The 16,870-nt window shown below is 39.8% G+C and overlaps 2 protein-coding genes across 4 annotated transcripts in view; one reads left to right on the forward strand and one right to left on the reverse strand.

The window, feature by feature from the left end:
* RCBTB2 (RCC1 and BTB domain containing protein 2) overlaps positions 1 to 4,148 on the forward strand; it is a 33,011-nt gene extending 28,863 nt beyond the window's left edge. For all 3 annotated transcript variants that reach the window (XM_063149301.1, XM_063149302.1, XM_063149300.1), the window contains exon 13: positions 514 to 4,148. In XM_063149301.1, coding sequence (XP_063005371.1) covers positions 514 to 654 — 141 coding nt within the window. In that variant the 3' untranslated portion in view covers positions 655 to 4,148. The remainder of the gene's footprint in view (positions 1 to 513) is intronic.
* An 858-nt stretch (positions 4,149 to 5,006) lies between these two features.
* RB1 (RB transcriptional corepressor 1) overlaps positions 5,007 to 16,870 on the reverse strand; it is a 71,973-nt gene continuing 60,109 nt past the window's right edge. Inside the window, exons 18-27 of the mRNA XM_063149299.1 lie at positions 13,260 to 13,378; positions 12,698 to 12,837; positions 11,895 to 12,040; positions 10,960 to 11,064; positions 9,883 to 9,996; positions 9,632 to 9,798; positions 8,733 to 8,763; positions 8,263 to 8,408; positions 7,966 to 8,015; positions 5,007 to 6,991 (exon numbers count right to left, since the gene is read on the reverse strand). Of these exons, the coding sequence (XP_063005369.1) occupies positions 6,918 to 6,991; positions 7,966 to 8,015; positions 8,263 to 8,408; positions 8,733 to 8,763; positions 9,632 to 9,798; positions 9,883 to 9,996; positions 10,960 to 11,064; positions 11,895 to 12,040; positions 12,698 to 12,837; positions 13,260 to 13,378 (1,092 nt within the window). The 3' untranslated portion in view covers positions 5,007 to 6,917. The remainder of the gene's footprint in view (positions 6,992 to 7,965; positions 8,016 to 8,262; positions 8,409 to 8,732; positions 8,764 to 9,631; positions 9,799 to 9,882; positions 9,997 to 10,959; positions 11,065 to 11,894; positions 12,041 to 12,697; positions 12,838 to 13,259; positions 13,379 to 16,870) is intronic.

Below are 16,870 nucleotides of genomic sequence, written 5' to 3' on the forward strand. Positions count from 1 at the left end.
TTCAGCTCCTAGGTTTGCCATGAAAGACATATGTATCCTAACATGCAGTTTGTGTTCAGCAAGTATCATCCCCTTTCACATCATATTCTGCTTTTCTTTCCAGCATGTCTACCAGATCTGCTGTTTTTCACAGGACATTCACTACTGAATTCAGTGCAGGGAGGACAAGAAATGAGTTATTGATGCTCTAGTAGTTCTTTTTGGGGCAATTTGATGGCTTCACTTGTTGGTAACTTTTCTAATGAGCATGTAGTAAATTCTAGTAAATGTGATGGAGGTCTAGAGTTGATTTAGGTGGCTACTCCTATTTTCTCAAAGTGGGTTTATTGAATAGTTTGTATGAAAAAACTTCATCCTATCATTTGTGATCTCATCAAAAGGATAGAAAAGGGGTTGATAATGGGAACAATCTGGTATATTTTTTGCTAATTAAATGACAGATTTGAAACAAAGTAACAATGTTCATAATTTTATCAGTCATTCATATTACAAATTACTCAAATTTGTTCCTAGGACTTGGAAGAATTTTGCTTCAGATTTTGCATAAACCATTTGACTGTTGTTACACAAACTCAAGGCTTTGCAGACATGGACCATGACCTCCTGAAAAACTTCATTAGCAAAGCCAGCAGAGTGGGAGCATTCCGAAATTGAGGTCTGACTACTACCGAGCTGAAGAGCACATCCTCTTCCCTTCTGGAAATGCTTTCCCTTTGGAGAACTCCCCCGTGGTCAGAATGTGCAATGGTTTGGAAGGAAAGTCTCGGTGTCCATCAGCTTAGGGAGTGTGTAGAAGTCCACTGACATGTAGGCTTTGTTGTAAGGATGGCTACAGCGTAGGTGTGTGGTGACTGTTCCTTGCCAAGAGCCAGAATTTAACACAAAAATCTAATGCAGTAACTACCCTTTCCTACCCAAACTCAAGCAAACTAAGCTTGTCATTATCTAGTCTGTCTAGTTACTAATTTTTTTTAAACAGTCTGTGTTTGGATTTCATGGCACAGTGACCTCTTTGCTGCTAAAACTTTCATCGTCTGTTTTTGTCTGAAAACTCGGTTAATATGCCATCATGGGCTTTTTTTATAATCCAGTGGAGATACAAACTTGTGTTTCTGGACATGTGGTAAAGTTCCATAAGTTCTTTAGGATGCGAGGCTTTGTGGTTTGTAGAAGGGTATGTCTCATTTGTGTTTATTTGGGAGTTAATTTATGAGGAGCTTCAGCAGGATATTACAGTTTTGAGTTCTTGTCTCATTGTTTGGCCAGAATGAAAAGGGTCTCCCTTTCCACTACACCAGGCATGTCCCTGGCACCCCAATGGAAGCACTCATCAAGTTTGTCTGGGATGTGAATTGTCATGCCGTGAATTTGACTACTAAGAAAACCACCTAGTTACAAACCCAAACAAGCATTCTTCAAGTTCTGCTTGAGGCATATTTAGTTTTACTATCTCTCCTCAGATCAACTTCAGAAAAATGGAGAAAAAGGTGATTTTCAAGTGGTAACTTCAAATTAATTAAATTTTTAAGAGTGAACTGACATTATATTCCAAATGGTGATAAAGGTAACTTGTCCAAATAGGGCATTTCAGATTCTCCTGTGGTCAGAGCTGTGAGGTGACCACTCCACTTTCCTTTCAGGGCTGTTCAGGAGAGAGGAGATGCCCTCTGGCCACGCCTCTCTCCCAGCACTGATCATTGGTGGCTGAGGTAGAGTAGATGCTTCATTCCTAATTGGCTGAAATTAATTAAGGTGAAAATCCACCCAGTGCTGCACAGAGAGAGGTTTGCCCCGTTACAGAAGATGTGGAGCTTATGGAGCATTTACTTGAATTTTGTAACAGGTAACTGTGAATTAACCTTGAGAATTTCAGATTTTAACTGAGTGAAGTGACTTCAAGTGCCTTTTGCAGTATTTTACAAATGGGGAAGAAAAAAGCTGGGTGACCAGGCTCAGGACACCAGATGGACTCACAAATATAATTATGTAAGTAGTCATGCAGCCTTCCTGCAGATCTCTGCTGTGCCACAGCATCCTTCAGTGATGTTTTCTAATCCTCAGATGTGCTTTCTAAGAACTTAATTCCCTTAAATTATCACGTCTTCATGTCTAAGGTGGAAACAGCTGTTCTTTACTATATTGGAGGCTCATTTCTCAAACAATCCTGTTCTTTGAGGAAGAGTATGAGGAAAAAGAGGAAGAGGAGTAGTGAGTAGTACCCCCTTCACCCCAGGCCCTGTGTGTATGATTAGAAAGGTGAAGCGCACAGGTAGCAGAATTTACTTAGGAAGAGGTTGATGAGCAAATGTTTTAGAAAATGCTGTGGTAAATATTTAATTGTGTTTTTGACATTTGCCTCAGACCCTCACTAGAAATACATTGGATTATCTACTGCTAACAAGCACATTCTGCCACCCCCTCAGTGATGAGTATGACTTCCTCCAGCAGTGTTAAGTCTGTTCTTAGCAGCTGTGTCAGTATTTTGTATTCAAACAGAAGTGGTCAAAACCTTTCCAATCCATAATGCCGATTCATCAAAAACACAGCTTTGCTGGGGGAGGAGATCAGTTTTGCTAAGTTTGTGTTAAGAAGCACTTGGCACCAGCACACAGCCAGAGGTTCCTGCAGACAGTGAAACAGTGTCACCGTAGGGCACAATTTTGCTGCCAACCCTGTGTGCTGTAGCCCAGCACTGATCATGCCAGTGCGGGCACAAGGGATTCCATGAAAGCCAAGGCTGCAGATTCCTGGCTAAGCCTGAGATGCCAGATTCACCTGCCAGCACTTCCTTCAGGGCAGCAGTGCCCAGAACAAGGGTGTACCACCACATCCCAGCCTTGGGGCAGCAGCTGGCACCATCCCCTGTCCCATCCACCCCCATGGCAGCACACTGGCACACATCCAGTCCCACTGGGAAATGGAACCAGCTGGGAAACCCCTCCCCTGCTGCTGGCTTGGCACTGGTCACACCAGCTCTCTTAAGGTGTGGATTATGAAAGGTCTCTCCGCATGTTTCTGTTGTTTTACTCAGAAGAATCAAAAAACTATAAACGTTAAATGATGAGGGTTTTTCTGACTCAACATCTGATCACAAACCTTCCCTGGCTCTCTGGGGACACTGCTCCATGGAATGATAGCACTGGAGAGAGGCACCACTCTCCTCCGTTAGCTCAAGTTCATAATGAAGTAGTTGAACAGGGATTGCAGTTGTCTTGGCACAAGACAGTTTTGGCTTAATAGAACAAAGTGTCATTTCTTCTCCAATTTACTTCCTTCCTGCTCATTATTTCCAGCCAACCATACACATTAAAGCCTACTTGCAATTTCAGAATAATTGACAAAGCCTGTAATTTTGAGAAAAAGCATCTCTGGACGGAATGAGGGTGATTCTAAAGGTCCAATGTGTCAGCGTTGGCTTTTATTTTGTATCATCTGACCTGGATGTAATAGTGTTACATTCATAGAAACACTTATTTATTTAATTTTTTTAAATTTTCATTGCATGTGTTCAAAGAAAAACCACCCTTACTGGCTTAGGTGGTTAAATGTGGGTGCATGGATGTAAATATTGAAACCCAACTGTGGGACATTTCAGAAGAAATTAGGGATGCTTTTTACTGTGGTGAGATGGACTGCAGCAACCTTGTGTTTGTGTATCTTGCAGACTAAATACTTAATAAAGTATTGTTGTGTTTTAGGATGTAACAGAAAAAAGGTATTTATTAAAAAGTGAACATTTGGTCAAGCAGAAACTGTGTCTGGGGTTGAAATAAAAAGCAATGTTCTCTATTCAAGAAAGGAGTCTGGAAAAAAAAAAAGTAAGTACATGGGTAGGATCATTTGAAGGTTCTACTAAGAAGTTACTGAAGCTAAAAGCCAGCACTGCCTTGTCATCTAGTATCCACCTGTAGAGTTCTGTTACAATGCTTGGTAACTATGTAAACTGCTGTTTTTGTATGATCTGAACACTTTCCATGGACTTTCCTTGTAAAACAAATCATTTATTTGCCCCAGAGAGGCAGGATTCATTGGTCACCACCCAATGATGTAGAAAGTTTACAGCCTGATTTTACATAAATGATTTTTTTGTTCTATATAAGCTTACCTGGTTTAATAGACCATTAATAAAAATGCCATAATGTTTAAAACAGTTTGAATGGGACTTTTTTACTTTCTTTTCAGTAAAAATGAAGAAAGTTTGATGCTTGTAGACTGAATTGACTGTATGGGGGGGGGGGGGGAAGTAAAGCAGATAATATTTCACAGAGGTACCTTGGAGGCTATTTGTGTTCTTAAAAATCAGTGTCTCCAGATAACACATTTGTAAGCTGGAGAATGTCTTCAAGTGTATTTCCACCTTTAAAAGAAATCAATGCCCTGGTGACTTAATAAACTGCGATTAATAAAATGGTCCTCAGAACACCAATCATTGTTTCTTAAGCAAATGTAAATTATGACAAGCTTGTTACATTTTAAATATGTCAGCTTGTAGCACGGAAGAAGAAATAAGCTCCTATGACATGTAAGAACAAACAGCATTTGGAAACAGTGGACAGCAGGAAGAGATTAAGGTATAAAGCATCAAATGAAGAGGCTGGGAGCCAGCTCATCCACCTTCACATGGCTGCAGAGCCAGGCTGACAGACTCCATTCCCTTAAGCACCAATGGACAGAAATGGGCCTTAAAGGATACAATTTACCTGACCTCATCTTACACCCAGGGCAGCTTCAGCTTTCTACACAAATTGATGCCTGATGTTAAGAGCACCTAAAATAGCCTTCAGATTCTGTGCCCAGCTTCTGCTGTGATTCCAAATTTTCTTTTTTCCTGGAAAAGTTTCAATATTCCAGGCCATTTTTAGTACAGCAAGGTCTCACTCTAAGAAAAGTGGTGTCAAACACAGTAAGATATCCATATCTAATAAAAAGCCATTAGTTTCAGTATGTATTTATTTGGATAGGTACCATATGAAATCACCTAATATAAGAAAATCACTGACTGTAAATCCTTTAAAAGCTATTTTATTTATCTTGAAAGGCAGGAACTGATTAGTTGTATAAAATAATATTGTACATTTGATGTAAAGCCTTCAGTCTGTTTGAACAAAAAAAACCACATTGTCACAGTAAAGAAAGAATGAATCTGTGTAGATACTGGACTCTGTATCATCCCTCCAGCCAAAGGACTGCTGTAACAGAGCTTACAGTCAGTGCACCCCAATGTTAACACATATCCTGTCTGTAAAACTGCTAAAAGTGAGAAAATAAACATAAGGTACTCTGGAAAGTTCTGTACATCTTCAGTAAGGAAGCTGGAGCCATACTGAGTCTAAAACTCCCTCAATATTATTTTTAAATTAATTTACAGTTTTTGCTGCTCATAGAATTTTTAGTAGTTCTAGGGTTAGCTTTGAATCAACACAAGAACTTTAAAAAACTTCCTACTCTAGGTACTCTAGGATCAGCTAAACAATCTGTAAATAAGCTCCCTGGAAGACATTGGTTTAAAACGTTTGTGCCATTAATAGCATGCTTTTTTACTGTAGCTGTTCTTGACTTAAAAAGCTGCAAAAGCTAAAATTCATAAAAATGGGTAATTTTGAAGCAGGACAATTGATTTGCTTATATTTTAATCCACTGGAAATAAAACGTGCTTTTGTTAATTGGCTATTTTAACAAAACTTTCTTGTTGCAAGAAAAGTTCCAGTATCTGAATCAGTAACTTACAAATACAAAATATGAAAAAAGTATTGGATGGTTTTGTTTGGGTTTTTTTGCTAGTTGCAACCATTGACAAGTTGCCCAATTATCTGCCTTTTCAGTAAAGGCAGAAGGGTTTTCCCAACGTGGGTTCACCTTACTGCAGATGCTGCAGTAAGGCCAATGGGGATGCCCTGTGCTTTTAGAGACCAGGCTGCTCTTACCTGGAACCCAGCTGGAGACACTCAGCTTCCAGCTGTTCCTCAAGCTCTTTGGCTTGGCTACAGTTAGGTGAAAATTTGAAGAAATCAAGAAAATTCTACATCTTTAGAATTTTGAAATCTTGTGAGTACCAGGTATGGTTTAGGTTTGTTGGTTTTTGGGGGTTTTTTGGGGGGTTTTTGTTTTGTTTTTTCTTGTAATACTTGAGATTTCCCACTATAAGAAAGGGCACATCAATTACTCTGCATATGGGAGGAAGCTTCAGCTTCTGGGAAGTTTCAGTGTGGGATTCTGGGATGAATCTCTATGGGATTCATACTCCCTGAAATTCAAACTAAGGGACATTGTAACTGCCTTCCAAAATGACACTGGGGTGGGAGCTGGGGAAGCAAAAACTACAAAATGCCAAGTGTTGGTGTCAGTAGTAAGGCTATGAAATGATTTCACTTTGAATTCAGGTTGTACTCCTGAGGTGAGGCCCCTTCTCTGCAAGGCCCCCAGCTGCTGTCCCATTTAATTTAATGGGAATTTGATGTGCTAATTATGAACAGAGACAGGAAGTCTTTGCAGTAATTGGCCCACCATTTTCAAAATTTGCAAATAATGAAAATCTAATAATCAAAGCTAAGAAACAAAATTAGTGCATTTCAAAATCATTCTAGCTAACATTTCACCTTTAGACATAAAAAATTCAATCCAACGAGACTGAACTGCTTAAATCAGTAATGCTGCAACAGGAAATTCAGACACTTTCCAAGACTTTTAAAAAATCCTCAAAAAATATATATAAATTAAATTCAGTGGCTTACATTGTATATATGCTACATCATAAGGCAAAGTATAATGGAAAACTTTTAACAATTTAAAAAGTACAAATGTTTTCAACTAGCAGTTTGGAACTGAAAGCAACTAAAAAGCAACTCTATTAATGAAGGCTGTAAAACAAAAACAATTTAAGAGGGCTGGCAGTGCAGCCCCTGGTCCTGAGAAGAATCTCACTTATCTTCAGTGGCTGAGGTATCATTTCCATCATTCAGCTTCTGCTTTTGCATTCTTGTTCGAGTAGATGCTACAAGAAAACCCAACAAAGAAAAAGAATGAAATATTTCTTCATAATTACTTTGGACTGATTATTGGAAAAATTTGTAATGACACAAGGAATAGAAGTACATTATTCTATTGTAAACAAACCAAATCCCTCATTATAGGATGAACACCTGATTTTGCACTGTTTCAGCCATTCTTGCTCAATCTTACAGATCTTATGAAATTCCTTCCACCTGTTCACTCCAGTTCTCATTGTCTCTGTCCCCTCACTGTGTCCATTTCCACCCTCCAGGTGGGCAGATGGTCCATGTCACATCAGGAATCTCGCCAGGCAGAGGCTGTGGGCTGAGCAGTGCCCACATCCCAGAGACAGCCTGCCCAGGAATGCCCTTTCCCCTCAGTGGCACACACCAACACCACTGGACACGAGACAGAGCTCTCCTTTTAACCCCTACCATAAATCAACACTGAAACATTTTCCCTACCTTAAAACACAGAAGCCTGGATCCACTCATACCTATCTTGATGAGCAATGTAAGAGTTTTTAATGGGCAAATCTGCTCAGCTGCAGAGCTCAGATTCTCAGAGAGTGAGAATGCCTGGCCAGGCCAAGTGTGCTTCTCACAAGTGGAAAATACAGCTCAGACGTGGGGGTGGGGCTGTTTTGCTTTTTATGAGCTAGATTTGAATTTCATTTCAAAACAGAAAAGTGATGCCATAAGATCTGAAAGAAATGCTGACGCACAGCAGAAGAAAAACCAGTCTCAGACATTTCCCTATAAAAGCAAAGCAACAAAAAATCTGCATACGGTTTTCCTGTGTACATAAATTTCCATTTTGTAATCTGCATTTTCAAGATTATATGCAGGAAGTACAAAAGCTAAGCAAATTATCCAGATCGCATCGGTGTTGAACAATGTTTTCATCCGAGTGGGCCCAAGCGCTCTTATCCAAGGCACTCGGGGCTCTCCAGATTATGAGAAAAGTAATACTCACTCATTTCTGCAAGCTTTTGTTGGAACTTGGACTCCTGGGGTAGGTGTTTGCTACAGAAAGAAAGCATAAGGTTAAGTTAATAACTTTTTACCTTCATAACCTAAACTTTAAATAAAGAGAGTCACTTTTTGACATCAAAGCATGTAATTGAGGAGCTTCATGCTCTCATCTCTCATTTGATTCAGCTGCTAAAGCTCACAAATTAACACGAGAGAGGGTATCAGGAGGAAGTTAGGATGAAGGCCCTGAGACCCCAATACATGCCACATCTCTGAAAAGCCCGGGGCAATCTCTCACCTTCCATCTGCCTCGTCCGTCCCCTCTATATCGAAGCGCAGCCTCTTCAGTGGCTTCGGGGCAGCAGCTCCCACGTCTGCACTGCGCTTCAGCTGCCCCTCACTGTTGCACAACATCTGGTTGATTTTTTGGAACTTTTCAGAAGTCTGAAGTGACAAGAAAACAGGGAAAGAATTGCCAATAAATCCTGAAGCCACTCCAACTTTGCAGATTATCCAAAAAAAAATTAGGAGTTCTTAAAACTCTGGAGTTTTAAGGACCCTTATCTTGTGCCAAAGCAACTAAAATAAAATGCAACACATTTTGAAGGTGAAGTCTAGATATTTAAAAGGAGTTAACAGAACTTCCCTACAATTACTTTAGTAAATCAGGTACACTCATTGGCCTGCCCTAGATATGTGAGCAGGCTACCCCATTCCTCCAAAAGTTACATGCATTTAAGACCAGGCATCAAAGATGTTAAAACTCACCCCAAATGATTCTCCAATGGACACCAAAATTCTGCCAAATGAAGAAGAGAAGTTTAAGCTCCATTTAACCATGACAGAAGCATTGACTAATTTGCACAGGTTAGCACAAGGCACTAACAAGGTCTCTTCCTCTCTCTCTGCATTAACAGTGCAAATCCATACTGTGCTTTACTGTGTTGAGACATTTCTCTTTGAGCCACTGAATGCTCAATCACCAAATAAACTGAATCACACAGACAGACATGAAATTATGGCTTGAAAGAATCAGAGGCCCCCAGAGTCTGTCCTGTATCAGAAAGAAAAGCCTTCAGTGCTGGGTACCCAGAAAATCATCCTCTCATCTCTACCTTCAGGTGTCTGCTAATCAAAGTCATGCAGGACTTCAACCTAAAGTACACAATAACATTTAAACTTTTGTGCACAGTGGGACTCACTTGATCCTAGTCTGAAAAGCCACTGGAAACTGGTACATTTACTGTCATCCTCATCTGCTAAGAGCCAGTAACCAACAGTTTGAAATGTTCTGTTCAGCCAGCTAAACAAACATTTTGTTGCAAAAAAGTATTTTCTCTTTAAAGGAGCTGACAATTCTCATCTGTGTTTTTCAGGAGTGTGATGCAGGGTCAAAGCCAACAACATTTATAGCAATCAGGTCAGGAAACTCTTCTTTGGTGGTGGGAGGAAAAAAAAAGAGGAAAAAACAACAAAAAACCTCCTTGAGCACAACAGAAAAGCATTGAATGATGAATAAAGATTCCAAATACAGGATAAAAGCTATTAATAGAAATTATATGATAGCCACAGACTACTGACAAACTAGTCTGCAGTTTTTCAATTTGCTTCCACTAATATCCCCCAAATACCTAAATTTAGTCCAAAAATGCTTGTCAACAACGTACCTAGACCTTGGAGTCATCTTTGTGGGTGACTGAAACCCATCAGAGAATTTGTATGGGCTCTTGAGAGGTGAGATGTAGATGTTATTGCCAGCAGGGACACGCCGAGGAGAGTTGGAGAACTGGTAAGGACTGCGAGGAATGTGTGGGATTGGTGACAGAGTGGGAGGCTATAAAAATAATAAAATAATCATAAGGTTTGATTGCCTGTATATTTCTAGTCTGTTGAATAATGAACAGAGATAATGGCTTACCCTGCTGGAAGCATACTGCAAAATGTTTGTTTTCAGCTTCTGCATAAACACTAAGTTGTAAAAGACTATGATGGAGTCATATTGTTCTTCTCGGATAAGAACACGTTTGAAAGTCTGCATAGAGTGAGAAAATCATACACAGATTAAAAAAAATATAAGGAATGAAAATTTTACATTTGACAAACTCATAAAGTCACTCAAAGTCTGTGTTAGATTAAGAGCTAGGATGGCACATGAGTTGTATGCAAGCCATTGTAATTTCTCTAAACTGTTGGGATTTTTCCACATGTGTTTGAACACCAGCACCTACTTTATTAACTGGCACAGCCCCTTGGTGTGAACACATTTTCCAAATTTAAGTACGATTTGCTTTCACACCCACGTGTCAAAAAGTCTAGACTACTGTGCATGCCTTGGAAGGCTAAAAAACTCATTACTGACCTGATGGGGATAAAACAGTTCTATAGGCTTGGAGACAGAAGTCTGGAGTTTAGCCAAGATCCACAAATACACTATGAGAAATTCTGCTACTGAGGGGATGCTACAGTTCCATTAAATATTAAATAGTGAGGGGTTTTCTATAGATTTCATTACTGTGCTGTGCAAAAATTTCAGTACACTGACGTTCCTGTGAAGGAAGGAACTTCTTCATGTTAGAATTAAGCTGGCAACTTTAATACATACACAGCTGTTTGATATATAGCCATACATCTCTATTTGCTATCAAACTGTGTTTCTGTTGAAAGCTTCTGTAGAAAGTAATCTGCTTCTCTTCCCTTAATGCTCCAAGGAAGTTAGACAACTCATAAAGAAACCTGTGTTACTTTTGAAAATCTTATTAGCTCTAGACATAAATTTTTCATCTAGACTCCAAATACAGTCATAAACCATTGTTACATACTTTTCAAAAGATGGAATGAAATTTGTTTTCTGAGGAGAGTTACCAAACTATTTATGCAAGATGTTTAAGAGATATTTAGTATTAGAGTCAGTTTTCTCCTCCACAAAATGGAGATGCAGTGAAGCAGAAATTTTCCTTTTTTTTTATGGAGGAATAACATTTAAGAACTTCCATACCTCTTGATTTGTGTTGCAAAGCTCCTTGTATGCTGAAACTATCATTTTAAATCGAAGATCTACATTCTTTACTTTGCATATGCCATACATGGAACACATCATGATCTATTAAAGAAACAAGACAACTGAAAATTAATTCAGCTTCTTCATTTCAAGTTAAGCAAGCAAAACTTATTTAAAAGGCAGAACTATTTGATGAGATTTTATCTGCTATGCAGTTTAAACAGAATTCCCAAATGATTTACAATCAGAATGTTGAGGGTTGTTGGGCATTGCGAAGGAATTTTAAATAACTCCTGTTGGCACAGTTTTTTTCTCAGAGTTGCCAAATCTCATTGCTTTATCACAAATCTCATAATGTTGAATTGCTGATTTAAATCACAATCCAAAGAATTACTGACTAATGAGTTTCTTGCCTTTTTTTTCTTCTTTAAATAAATGTAAATAGCTTTCTTTTATTGATTGTGCTCTATAAACTAGCAGACAACTCAACTTAAAAAGAACTTTTAGAACATAAGTTAACATAATGCTACCTCCATTTCTATGTGACAAACAACTAACTGGAGCTGATGGTGCCTTCTCAAACTCCTACTGTATGCTGCAATTTTAGGGTAGAATAACAAAAAAATTTATCAGCCACACATAGTGTCTTTGCAAAGAAAATCACTATATTTTATGAAAATTATTAGAAATTGTGGTTAGTTTTTGTTATTTTGTAAAGAGCTCAAAACTGTACTTGAAGGTACCATATCAAGTAATTGCCAGTGCTTAAAAAACTGAGATGACAGACTTCAGTATAAACTAAGCCCTGCTTTCAGTGACCAAGAGATTAATAAAAACCACAGAGTACAATTTCTAATGGCTAAGAACATACAAAGAACATTTTGTTCAGGAGAGTCTTTTTAACTTTTTAAAACATTTTTTGTCCTTGTTACCTGGTCCAGGTGCCTGTCTCTCATTAGTTCATACTCATTTTGCAGTGTGTGCTGGAAGAGGGTCCAGATCAAGGGTTCCAGGTCAGGATGGTCGGAGAGAAGGTGAAGGAACAGGGTATGGAGTCGACGATAGGCCAGTAGATACACTTCAGAAACAAAGAAAAATAAACTGCAATTGTTGTAACAGGAGCACACAAAATGAAAGGAATGTAATGAAGGAGGGGCAGCATTGTGCTGCTCACTGTCTCCAAGGGAAAAATCTACCAGACATCAAGTGAAGGCAGTAGAAGCCAGGCTCAAAATAAATGGAAAAGGTTTTCATACATAAATCAGCAGACAATGTGGAAGGCCACAGCAAACACCACTGCACATGTATGTCTATGTCAATTCAAACAAGCACCTGGACACAAATCTGCTGAGAGTTACTAAGCAGACACAGCACAAAAGGTTCAGGAATCCCCCCAAGTGGGATAAAGATCAAGCCTGGGAAAGCACCAGCCGTGTCTGCCCAGTTGTCCAGCTTCACAGGACATCTCTGCATGGTCACTGCTGGGAAAAGGATGCTAGGAGAGAAAAGCCCGTATGGACATTCTTCCAGCCAGGATAGGGAGGTTTTCACTTCTAACTCACAGTGCACACAGGAACCACCTGCTGGCACCATTTTGCCCTTTCTTCCAGAGGTTTGCCTGGTGTTCACTACAGATTCTACAACAAACTTTTCAGAATTGCTCACTGCCAAAACTCAAAAGGGATAAAGAGCAAGAGATAAGTTTGCAATGTCAGCACATGCAGGAGGAACAAACCTTTCTTGTAGAACAGAGAGAGGGAGGTAGATTTCTGCGGTTTCTGCGGTGTTTGGGGGGTCACAGCAGGTGGAACATCTGGAGGGGGAGTAGCACTTAGAGATGCCTTCTTCTTAGGAGATTTCACAGGAGAAAGATAGCTGGAGGTTCAACATATATTAAGCATTTAACATCACAGAATGAAGAAATTTCATTATTCAATTCTACATGAATAATACTTGCAGGAACTCTTCCCTTTTCCCCATCAGAAGAAATAAATTGCTATTGTGACCTGTTATCCCCAACACCTGATACAGGGACTTGTTTATTCCTAGGCAAGTGATGTAACAGTTTACAATTACATATTTTATAGGGGTGGGGAAAAATATTTCAACAGTTGATTTAACTTTCAATGTATAATAAATATCTGCAAATACAATGGTTTACCAAAACTTAAGTACCAAGCCTAAGAAGTAGGAAAGCAGAATACAGGTGGATTTCAATATTAAGGGTAATATCAATTATATTAATATTAAGGGTAATATCAATTCCACATTTCCCTAGACCTCAGGCATTCACTTACAGGTCTGCAGCAGTGTGGTTATGCTGGAAAGGTGTACTGGGAGTAGCAGTGGGTTCAGGCTGATCAGCTTGGCCTTCTCGCTCTTTCGACTGCTTGATAAGATCAAACAGAGGCGACCCCTGGAAAAATGACAGGAATCCTGCATCACACTAAGAACAGACAACAACTCTGAATGGATTTAGTTCCTTCTCTAAAACCAATGACCAAAATGTGAACCTCAACAGAAGGCTAAAGCTTGAAATACTTCAGAACACTCATACTTTGCAAATGAATTTTAACCACTTAACTTTGAGTTATTAAATACATCAAATGCTTTTTTTCCTGTTTCAACAGCAGTCCATTAGATATAGGTTAACTGCAGATTTGAGACAGTTGTATTAGTTGTATTCTAGAGTCCTTACTACTTCCTATTAAAACTATTTCTGAAAAGAGGAATAATCAATACAACAAAACAGAGAAAATGTCACATTTCAAACAACACAGAACAATATTAACAAAAAATTCCCCCAACCACCCCAAAAAATCCAAAACCAAACCAACCAAACAACCAACACCCAAAAAACCCCACCAACAAACAGCTGAAGGAAACCTCAGCCCATTGGTGACTGAAAGTTACTGTTGTACCTACTGTCAATCCATTTTTGCTACAACATCTACCCAATATTTTACATTTAACAATATATAATATATAGATAATATATAAACCACAGTCACTTAACTGCACTGGGGACTATTCAGTCTCTGCAGTATCACGTTCCAGAGCCACCTCTGGAGAGAGTTAGAGTGACTCTGGATACATTAAGTCTCTGCCCTCATGGCCCAAAGCAAACCCAAATTATGATTTGAGGCAAACTACCAGTACTTTAACCAAGGCCTCTGGAATACATCAGAAACAAAGAGCTCAAGGCAGGAGGTGAGAGAGAAGGAGCAGAGAGAACGTAAGTGGAATGGAGGAGGTTCTGGCTGAAACCGCATCTGCCCTTCTGCTGACATTAGTAATAAACAGCAGTCCTGCAGAAACAAAGTCTCAGCCTGCCTGCATGTCACACACAATAGAATGATGCTGAGACAGCAAGACCACATGGGAAAGTATTTTGACACCATATTTATAAATAAATTTGAAAGCACAGGGTTGATGGCTTCTGTTTGTTTTATTTCCTTCAAAAAGCAGACTCATCCTTGAGCACAGTGTTGCCTCTCACCAGTGCAGCATTAGAACTCCTGAAGCAACAGAGGAACATTTGGGTAGCAAATATGTGCCTTCTTGAGAGTGAGAGGCGGGGGAAGCACTGTCCATAAAACTCAGGATTAAGTGGGCAAAACCAGACATGCAACATTTTCCTCAAATGATCTTCCCAAAAGACAGCAGCAACATCTGTCAGCTCATTGCTCTGTACACAGTGCACTGTCTGATGGTTCCTGGTCTGTTTGATCTTCCAAATGCACATTTTAGTTATTAAAATTCACTGGCACAGATGAAAAATCTATAGCTATGAACAGGAGCACAGCATGCATGAAAGCATGCAGCATCACCTGGCTAAGGCAATAAGAAATAACCTAGTAAAATTAGACTGCATTTACTAGAATTGAAACTAGCAGTAAGACATTCCTTATTTAGACCTATTCCTAAAAAAACCCCATCTTTTTTAAGTGTATCAAATAGAAATTCAAAATAACAAGATGAGAGTGACAAGATTTACAATTTTTCACACTGCAAGTTTTACATTATGATTTTGGCAATACTGGAGCTGTTTCATCCATAGCAGAAAAAAAACCCATCAGTTAGTGATTCATAACCACATAGTTATTTCTCCATCATTTCTCAACCAGTTCAGCTCTTGGGCTGGTTTGCATCATTTTTCCCTTAATTTAGGGTACACACACTTCTCACTTGTGTCCCTCAGTGCTGCCCTTGCTGGAAACACAGGCATATGAGCTCCATTTCTCATTTTTCTGGCCACTTGGCCTCTTCCTTTTTTATTATTCCCACCAGCACTTCACTTTGCTCTGAGGAACCAAGATTTGTTTCCCAGAGCAATCATTGCTGAAATATCTTGACTAAGAGTGAACCCTGCTTCATTCACACCACATTTTAGTGATTAGTGACTGGAAAAGTATTATTTTAATGAAGGAGGAAAAGGGGTTGATGAAAGGGAATGAGAGGTCTAGAAAGAGAAGCAAAAAGTTACTGTTCTTGAGTTAGCACTTGAGACCAGCAGTTCCAGGTCCTCTCTCACCCCTGCTCCAATTTTGCTCACATTATTCTGAGTGTGATTCCACTAGATAAGGTATGGGGACACGGCAGTTTGCTACACACAGAAGGATCTGCCTATTTCTGCATCATTTCCACTCCCCTTCTACCTGCCAGCCTCAACAACCAGGCAACCCCCACATAAGTCAACTAAACCATCAGAAAGCTAACAGAGAAAGCAAACCCAGATTTAAATCTGCTCTGCAGAGAATCACAGAGCCAGACAAACACTAAGAACAGACAGGGCAGCCACACCACGAAGGCTGGGAGCAGAGCAGAACACAAAGTACAAGATGCTGTGCATTTATTGACAACAACCTATTCCTCAACCTGATTAGCATGTGGAATTTTATCTGAGAGGAATGTAGAGAACTGACTGCTGTTTTCCATCAGTTAGATGGGCTACCTTCAGCAAGAGGACATTTTTGTGCAGAAACATCTACCCATAGAGCTCGAACAGCAAGATGCAGAGAGTCCCACACATCTCTTCTGGTTCCCACAAATACGAATTGATGCTGTGGTTAGAAAGCTGGCAAGACAAAGAGGGTGCTGCAGGCCACCTGGCCCCAGCAGCGCAGAGCTGCCAGCACCAGCAATGGCAGGCTGTGAGAAAGCCCACTCAGTGCATGTCCCTGGGCAAACCACAGCCTTGTCACCTACGCTGGCTGCACAAACCTGTCAGCCCTGCAGCTGCACGAGCAGAAAGAGGTTATTTAGCTTTCAGACCTGGTGACATTTCAAGCAGGTGTTTTGCTGATCACCATTTCCACCTTCCTCTCAGACTTTAGGTGCAGCCCCCTCTGCTCTTTCCCCAGGGACCCCCACCACTCTCACAGGAACATTTCCAAGTGCATGGTTGCACTTGGAGAAGTGGAGAAGTTGGAGAAGTAGGTGCTGCACTGACAAGACTGATGCCTCACAAAAACCTGTGTGTGCCACAATTTAGAAACACAGAGAGGGGGTTTCTCAAGTGCAACTACCCCACGCTGTAAAACTGGTGGATTTAATTACAACCATGTCTCTTCTCTTTATACTTGAAAACGAAAAACACCTCTATTCTGTGAATTCAAAGTGCATTCTGCAGCTTGCAGGGCGTTTCCAAGCTTATCAGGGCAAATTTCAGCTTCAGTCCACAATTTGGTATTCAAGAATCAAATGAGAGAAATACAACATCATTTACCAAGCAATTACCAGTCCTCTAAGTAATAATCACAAAAGAACTTTAACCCCCAGGCCCAGCTTAATTGAACAGGAATATTTATCAGGAACTCGTTTCTAAAGCCATGTTATTCATGCTACCTTTACAAATTTCATATTGCTTTTTAAAGCTTTTAAGCAGCACTTAAGGTGAACAGGTCAC

Source organism: Melospiza melodia, chromosome 2 (assembly GCF_035770615.1).
Source record: "Melospiza melodia melodia isolate bMelMel2 chromosome 2, bMelMel2.pri, whole genome shotgun sequence".
In the NCBI taxonomy this organism is placed as follows: domain Eukaryota; kingdom Metazoa; phylum Chordata; class Aves; order Passeriformes; family Passerellidae; genus Melospiza; species Melospiza melodia.